The 9,460-nt window shown below is 39.7% G+C and overlaps 1 protein-coding gene across 1 annotated transcript; it reads right to left on the reverse strand.

Moving 5' to 3' along the window:
* Positions 1-1,694: 1,694 nt before the first annotated feature.
* On the reverse strand, positions 1,695-8,982 carry LOC112638171 (histone-lysine N-methyltransferase SETMAR-like). Its single transcript, XM_025409312.1, has 2 exons — positions 8,154-8,982; positions 1,695-1,780 (listed from the first exon to the last, which is right to left on the reverse strand). Exons 1-2 carry the CDS (start codon positions 8,980-8,982, stop codon positions 1,695-1,697), a joined length of 915 nt encoding a protein of 304 aa, XP_025265097.1.
* Positions 8,983-9,460: the final 478 nt, after the last annotated feature.

Genomic DNA, 9,460 nt, shown 5'->3' on the forward strand with positions numbered 1-9,460 from the left:
ATTACAGAATCTGCCAAATAAATGACACAAAGCAATCCATGGAACTACCTACGATAACTCTAACTTCCATCGATTTAATAAATGATTGTAAATTTATGGTTGATTCTGGATCTGAACTTAACCTCATTAAACAAAAATGCCTAAAACCTACCGTCACCCTTGATCAAACTAACACTTGTCTACAAGGAATAGCATCTGAAACTATCGTCACTCTAGGAGCTGTTTCGATATCCATACTTGGAAGATTGTCTGAATTCTATGTCATATCTGATTCTATTGGATTCGCGCAAGACGAAATCCTAGGGAACAGATTCCTGAGGGAACGTTCTGTTATACTTAATTATAAAGACAATTATCTACAATATGAAGACGCTAAGATTCCCTTCTCGAATTCAAATGCTATATACTTGAGGAAGAGAAAAGCTCCTTACTCCTTGCTCTTTCTATATCGCTAATCCTGAGAAACTAAACGGATATGTGCCCCGACATACGCCAGTCGACGGTATATATTTCGGCGAAGCTCTCGTCACTAATAATAATGGAAAAGCTTATATGCCTGTTTTCAACATTGTTATATATGCAAGATCTCTACAAGAACATGAGAGTAAATTTGAGAAACTAATGAAAAGATTAAGAGCTGCTAACTTGAAATTACAGCCCGACAAATGTGAATTCTTACGACGAGAAGTCATGTATCTAGGACATAGAATTGGATCTAATGGAGTCAAACCAGACCCGGCTAAAGTAAAAGCGATTATGAACTTTCCGACTCCAAAAATTCCGAAGAACATTAAACAATTTTTAGGATTACCTGGCTACTATCGAAGATTCATACCCAATTTTTCTAAAGTCGCAAAACCTTTAACTGATCTTCTGAAGAAGGACAGAAAATTTGATTGGACAACAAAGCAAACTGAAGCCTTTGATATTTTAAGAAAGTCATTATGCTCAGAACCTATATTACAATATTCGGATTTTTCTAAGCCATTTATGCTAGCCAGTGACGCATCTGGATATGCAGTAGGAGGAGTACTTAGTCAAGGCGTCATAGGAAAAGACTTACTTGTTGCGTACTTCCCGAATTTTAAATTCAGCGGAACAAAATTATTCTACTATAGAAAAGGAATGTTTAGCTATTATTTATTGTGTGAATCATTTTAAACCTTACCTATATGGAAGATTATTTACTATTGTGACCGATCATAAACGATTGGTGTGGTTACATTCAATAAAAGATCCTTCATCAAGACTATGGAAACGGAGAACAAAATTATCAGAATTCAATATAAAAAATTATATAAAATTATATAAGAAATTCAATATAAAAAAGGGACTCTAAATTAATGCCGATGCTCTATCTAGAAACTCACCCGTTGACGCAACAGCACCTTTATTCCTCATAGACGAAGGAGAACATTCTTCTGATGAATCTATATTTTCACACAGACCTTAACGGTCACCAGGAAAATCTATCCTACCCGACCAACGACCCACAGGATCTAACCAAGAAAATACAAGAGTACGTAAGAAAATTACCGAAGTTCCTAAAGAACCGGAAAATCAAGACATAGAAAACTATCAAAATTACCCTCTCATACAAGAACCTAATGAAGATCATAGAATTATTATTGAAGAAGTAACAGATTCTGAAGAAAATGAAGAATCTGACTATACGGAAATCTTAGAATCAAATATTATACTTTATCAATCTGAACCACCAAACCTTCCGCCAGCACCTCCGTGGAGTCGTGCCCTTCTACAAGAAGTCCGTGGAAACCTCCTGCAACAAAAAGACAACCATGTTATATTTATTTATCAAAATGGAAACCCGTATGATACCGGAGCTAAAACCTATCAAGAAGCTAACCTACTCCCTAAATATGAGGGATTAACATTCGAAAGAGATAGAATTTGCACAGTCAAATGGAATACACTAATTGCCTCCCAATCAAATATAACGATCGAACTTTAATAGAAGCCCAGAACCTTAAGAATTGTCTTCATTCGCTAGTAGACATCATCACTGAAATAGAACTCTCTTCAAGCCTCAGCAAAACTGAACGATTTGACGACCTTCCATGATCATATATTATTAATCAACAAGATAAGAAAACTAGCGTCTCCGAGTCACAACGGATGGTAATGCCTAAAAATTTTTTAATTGTACGCGAAAATTTAAACGAGAACAAGGCATATGCATTGCGACGATTTTCTTCAATTGAAATTAAGCCAACTATTCGCAACACTCCTCGAGGTGTTGGAGAGGAGAGCGCGAAGAGTGTTGTTGGAGGGAGGAGCGAAAACGTCGTCAAAAAAAGTAGCGAAATTAATATACTCGCGCTCGGCGGAACAGGGACGGAGGGCGTTCGCGCGCGAGCCGTGGTGGAGCGAAAGGCTGTCTCGATATATCGATAAGTTGGGCGCCAGATGCGGTCTTTCACGCATCAATTTTCGCGAAACACCAAAGAACATGAAAAAGCCTGCTTCGCCACCAGGGATCGACTAGCTCGCCTAACGGTAGATGGGAGAGGTTTTGGAGAAAGTCAATTGATTATGCGAGACTTCACTAATTCGACATTCGACAGACACAAAAACGGATATCGACAACCACGAGAGACTAACACTCAAATAAATTACGCGAGCTTAACAAAGAAATATAACAAGTTTATTAATAGGAGAATAATATAAAAGTAAAATATAAAAGTAAAATTAAATAACAAAGCAGAGTAAAAACGGAGGTTCACCATAAATTCAAAATGATGCGAAAAGGAAATATACAATCAAATCAATAATGGCACGAATAATAAGAATTCACTCAAATCGAATGTTCGCTCGAAATCGACAACCGAAAAAAAAGCGCTAAGGCATTCCTGTTGTTTCTCCGAGCCTGTTTTTATGGCCAAAGTTCGTTGGACTGAACGATATTTCTCAGAATATAATGGATTTTCGACACTGAAATATTCGCGAATAATATTCACCAAAACGTATTGTAATTTCGGCAGCCAAATCGACGTCTTATCGCTACAGACTTTTCCTCACAATTTCCCAGTTCGCAATTCTGATCGACAGCCCAATAGTTCGACAGCATAATTAACTATAGATCGAAAATAATTAATAATTTTACGAAGACAGATCTCGTATGCGGGCGATATGTTCGATATTCGATAGCCGGCGGCGGAGATTTTTTCCTCGTGGCGTTTCGCCTCTTTCCTCAGCGCAAGCAGCTCAGGTTTCAATCACGGTCGTACTTCGGCGATGATCTCGCACCGCGACACATTCGACGAACGCAAATTATCACTTACTACGCTCTATTTACCGGCGTAATAAGCGCGACGAAGACGCAAATACTCTAACGCACACAATACGATATAATAGAATAGACGCTCACACGCACACTTAACAATCGACGACATCCACGCAATTAGACACAAAAAATCGCCCCGAGATCATTTGCGGGAATATTCCACGTGGCAACGACAGCGATACGACAACACGGGCGGTGTACGCTTTTCGCGATCCTTCGCGCACGTAGTCGATATTCGGCGTCAATAGCTACGCGTAATGAACACCCCGAAACCCGGAGAGAGACGAACGTTGCCTTATCAATTAATGCCTACAATACGATTGTCCGCTTTTCCTCGGTCGCTTGCCTTCGATCGCCCGAAAATTCACGAAATATCGACGGCTCGGCCCAGGGCCTGAGCGGTCGCGAAACACGAAAATGGCGACGGCGGCAGAACGGCCGGCCGGCGGACCGAATCGCGTATGTGGCTCACAAAGAAAAGATGGGCAACCTCACCGATATCTCGTTCCTCCTCGCAGGGGATGATCCTCGGCCTCGTCCCTTCCTGGTATCTCGAAAACGACAAAGACTTTCACACAAAACGATAACGCTAATAAAATGCGATTACTTTAGTCGAGCGTCTGCACCAGAGTGATCCCTGGGTCTCCCGATCCAGAGTCGATAGCTGCGTCAATGACCGCGCAGAGGGATGCGCAGTTCCGCGGCCAATCAAATCGCGGCACACGAGAGATCCTGGCGCCTCGCGATATGCGAGGTATTTTGGCGCCCCGCGCGTAACGGCCCCAATTCAAATTCCGTTGTCGCGGGCCCATTCTTAATGGCCCGGTGGAGGTTCTGCTGTTGCTCTCTCTCTCCTCTCGGACGGTAGCTCAGGTCGGACCTCCTTCCTAATTATTGAATGAGGGGCGATGTTATCCCCTCGGCGTTCTGCGGCTCGATTTCTCGGGCTCTATTTCCTTCGCCGTTTGCTGTCGCCATGTCGCCCTCAGAGATCCCTCGATGCGCCTCTCGCCTTCCGGATCTTCTCCGGCGAGTTGCCCGAAATTCGCTCAGTACAAAAGATACAAATAAAATTAATAAACGCGTAGCATAAAATAATTTCGCTCGTCTCTCTGGGGACTTCGATAATGTTCTCGCAAAGTGGCTTCTGGCGCGGCCGCTCGGCCCGCGCCCCGTTAAAATTATCGGGGCGGATAGACGCGCGACAGGACGGCAACGTCGCAAATAGGCGAGAGTGATGTCGGTGTGGGGCTGAATAGCTCAGTGGTAAGAACAGTCGCTCGGCAAGCGAAAGACTCGGGTTCGATTCCCGATTCAGCGACTTCGCCTCGATATTTTTCTCGTCTACGTCTCTTCAAGGGGATAAAGAGGGTTTTATAGAATTCTCAAAAATGAGAATCTATATATCTTGGTAAATACACCAAGTAAAATATATGCATATGCCTTATTCTCGTTTAAATTTTCGCGTACAATTAAAAAATTTTTAGGCATTACCATCCGCTGTGGTTCAGAGACGCTAGTTTTCTTATCTTGTTGTTTAATACATAACGAGCCTAATTCCTTTCGATTTAGTTTATTATTAATCAATTTAAAAAATATTTGCAAGAATTACCAATTCTTGTAACCATATGTTTACAACTACTCCAAACGCCTGAAATTGAAAAACGTCAATCTCTAATTCAAGAGAATCATGCATCTGCACACGGTGGACACAAGGGAGTAACAAAGACCTAAAATCGTATTCGAGTTCGATATTGTTGGAAAACAATGAAGAAAGATATTCAAGAATTCATAAAAACCTGTCGCGAATGCCAGTTGAAAAAATTAACCCGCGTAAAAAATAAACAACCTATGGCCATTACAGATACTCCAGGCTCTGCTTTCGATAAACTATCATTAGATATAATGGGACATCTCCCTATAACAGATCACAATAATCAATACGTCTTAACCATGCAAAATTTACTTATTAAATATTCTGTGGCTGTACCCTTACAAGAAGCCACCTCTCTAACTATTACCGATGCATTTACGAAAGAGTTTATCTGCATATATGGCACACCTCCCGCTATATTAACAGATCAAGAAACAAACTTTCTATCCGCATTAATTCGACAATTAACGAAAAAATTTCACATTCAACATTTTAAAACCACTGCGTATTATCCTCAATCAAATAGATCACTAGAACGATCGAGTGGCACCCGTTTGGCCACGTTAATATTGACCACCGTCCCGATTGACCACGTTGCGATTGACCACGTTGCTATTGACCACGTCCCGATTGACCACCGTCCCGATTAACCACGGTCCCGATTGACCACCGTCCCGATTGACCACCGTCCCGATTGACCACCGTCCCGATTGACCACCGTCCCGATTGACCACGGTCCTGATTGACCACCGTCTCGATTGACCACGGTCCCGATTGACCACCGTCCCGATTGACCACGGTCCCGATTAACCACGGTCCCGATTGACCACCGTCCTGATTGACCACAAAAAAAATTAAATTAATATAACTAGTTATAAATATAATAATAAATATAATAATATAAATATAAATATAAATATAAATATAATAATAAAAAATAATTTAAAAAATAATTTAAATATTCACATAAGGTATGATTGAGTTGTCCACAGTTTTATAAACCTATGTGAAGTCCCAGTTTGCGTTGCAAAGTACACGCACAGCTGCACACCCCCCACTCCCCCACCCCCACCCCGTTGCAAACTCATGTGAAATTCGGTACGGTGGTCAATCGGGACCGTGGTCAATCGAGACCGTGGTCAATCGGGACGGTGGTCAATCGGAACGGTGGTGAATCGGGACAGTGGTGAATCGGGACGGTGGTCAATCGGGACGGTGATCAATCGGGACGTAGTCAATCGGGACGGTGATCAATCGGGACCGTGGTCAATCGGGACCGTGCTCAATCGGGACGGTGATCAATCGGGACGTGGTCAATCGGGACGGTGGTCAATCGGGACGTGGTCAATAGCAACGTGGTCAATCGCAACGTGGTCAATTTCAACGTGGTCAATCGGGACGGTGGTCAATATTAACGTGACCAAACGGGACGCTCCCGAACGATCTCATCACGTATTAACAGAATATTAAAAAACCCAGATAGATAGAAAAATAAACTGAGATGAATATATCAAACTCGCTATGTTCTCATACAATACCAGCGTTCATGAAGGAACTAATTACTTCCCATATGAATTAGTATTTGGACGAATAGCCCGACTACCATCTGCTCATCCCATCATCGAAAAGACTGTAGAACCAACATATCAAGACTATGTAACCATTCTTTTCAATAAATTAAGAGATCTTCAAATGCTAGCCAGACAAAATTTAATACAAGCCAAAGAAAGAAGCAAACGATATTATGATCGAGCAATAAAATAACAAACACTTCGAGTAGGAATGGAAGTATTCTTATTAAAGGAACTACAAAAGGGAAAATTCTCTGATCAATATACTGGACCCCATAAAGTTGTCGAAATTTTACCTCTGTTACGTCTCGAATTCTAATTTAGACTAACTAAATTTTATTCATTCGATCAAGAGATTCATCTCTCTTTTTTTTCTAGGGCAACCTGCCAAGCCGGCTATACTCTGGGACGCCGAGAGATAAAGAGTACTGCACTTCTTTGGATAGGAGAATTTTTAGTCGACGGTAAAATAAGTTTAGGTTATTCAGTCCTGATTCTTTGTGCTCTTTTCTTCTGTTTTTTTTTTATTTCTTCCTTTTAGTTTACAATTGTTGTCTTTTGTAAAATGAATAAATGTGTATATACAGGGTGTCCCTAAATTCGCGCCCACGGAGTACAAGGCGTGATACTTTAGGCTAAAAGAAATAACTTTTTCCTTTAGCAAAATTGCGTGCGATAAGTGGTTTTTGAAGGAGAGCAGGTTGAAATAAACCAATAGACGTTCTGGTGTAAGTGGCGCTCAGGGCCGGCGCGCGCGCTTCGTTCACTTGTATCAAATTCTTGACTAGTATTTACAAGTAATGTTAAAACATTAATGCTTTGTTATAATTAGTTTACTATGAATTTATTTTTATCTTAATTATGATTTTATTTTAATTATACATATAATTAGTTAGATTATACTTAAGACTCAAAATGTAGAAAATTTTTCAAAATGTAAGAAAATGATGAAAAAAGAAAAAAATTTAGAAGAATAGAAACGCGTTTAGCTCGCAAAGCACATTACTATTTACATTTGTCTCTATTTTCAGATAGATCTACGAAATCAGACATTCTTTTATCTTTTATTACGTAAGAAATAAAAGCAATATTTATTTTGTTAATTATTCACTTTTTAAAGAATACAATATGGAAAAAGATCACGGTTCAGTATTCAAGTTGATTCTTATTATTTGAGTCTTAAGTATAATCTAACTAATTATATGTATAATTAAAATAAAATCATAACTAAGATAAAAATAAATTCATAGTAAACTAATTATAACAAAGCATTAATGTTTTAACATTATTTGTAAATACTAGTCAAGAATTTGATACAAGTGAGCGAAGCGCGCGCGCCGGCCCTGAGCGCCACTTACACCAGAACGCCTATTGGTTTACTTCAACCTGCTCTCCTTCAAAAACTACTTATCGCACGCAATTTTGCTAAAGGAAAAAGTTATTTCTTTTAGCCTAAAGTATCACGCCTTGTACTCCGTGGGCGCGAATTTAGGGACACCCTGTATATATATATTGGGTTGTCCGGAAAGTCCGTGCGGATTTTTAAGCAAAATTCGAATGAAAAAATTTTGTTGTTAAAAGTTATTTCATTCTGTGATATATGCACCATTATTTTGCACAATACTTTTCCATCTTTCGGGTAATTTCATAATTCCTCTCTCATAGAAGTCTTGGGTTTTTTCGGCGAAGAAGCTGTCCAAGTAGTTTTTGAGGAGTTGCAAAGAAGCAAAGTTCAAACCATTAATTGAGTTTTGTAGCGACCGAAATAAATGAAAATCCGAGGGTGCAATGTCGGGGGAATACGGTGGATGAGGCAAAACATCCCAGCCAAACGCCAATAATTTTTGGCGAGTCTGCAAACTTGCATGAGGTCTGGCGTTATCATGATGAAAAACGACGCCTTTCCTATTGATCAATTCCGGACACTTTTTGGCGATTTCTATCTTCAATTTATCCAACTGTGAACAGTACTTGTCCGAATCGATGGTTTCGTTGTCCGGTAGTAGCTCATAATATACTATCCCCTTCCAATTCCACCAAATGCAGAGCATTACCTTTTTCGGATGTAAGCCTGCCTTCGAAGTGGTTAATGGCGGTTCACCTCGTTTGCTCCACGACCTTTTACGCTCGACATTATTATAAATTATCCACTTTTCGTCGCCTGTTATGATGCGTTTTAAAAATGAATCGTATTCATTGCGTTTGTATAGCAAATCGCTGATGGAAATGCGGTCAATACGATTTTTCTCAGTTAAGTCGTGCGGCACCCAAACATCAAGCTTTTTTACCATCTGGAGCTTGTTTAAATGTTCGGAAACAGTTGATTTGCCAATGTTTAACCTCGCTGCGATTTCCCGAACTGTGATCTGCCGCTCGGAATCGATTAAAGCTGTTATTTGGTCGACATCAGTGGTGACTGGCCGACCAGAGCGAGGAGCATCTTCAATATTCATTTCTCCTGAACGAAATTTAGCAAACCACTTCTGACACATGCGATCACTTACGGCATCTTCCCCGTATACGGCACATATTTTTTTTCGAGTTTGTGTCGCGTTCTTTCCTTTACGGAAATAAAAAAGCATTATGCATCGAAAAAACACGTTATTTCCTTCCATCTCTAAACTAATGTCAAGTAAAAAGTTTTTAATTTATTGGGATAATTAATATCACTAAGTATGCGTTGAAATGTCACTAATCAAAACACGAAAGCATTTGACATATCACATCGACATAAACTTGTAAAATTCGCCTTTGAACGACATCTATTGAGAAATCCGCATGAACTTTCCGGACAACCCAATATATATATATATATATATATATATATATATATATATATATATGCGTACATATAAAATATATGTGTAAATATATATATGTATATATATTCGCGTTTCGAAATATTTTAAAACTTACTCGATTTTCTTTACA

Source organism: Camponotus floridanus, unplaced genomic scaffold, assembly GCF_003227725.1.
Source record: "Camponotus floridanus strain SB8 unplaced genomic scaffold, Cflo_v7.5 scaffold257, whole genome shotgun sequence".
Lineage (NCBI taxonomy): Eukaryota > Metazoa > Arthropoda > Insecta > Hymenoptera > Formicidae > Camponotus > Camponotus floridanus.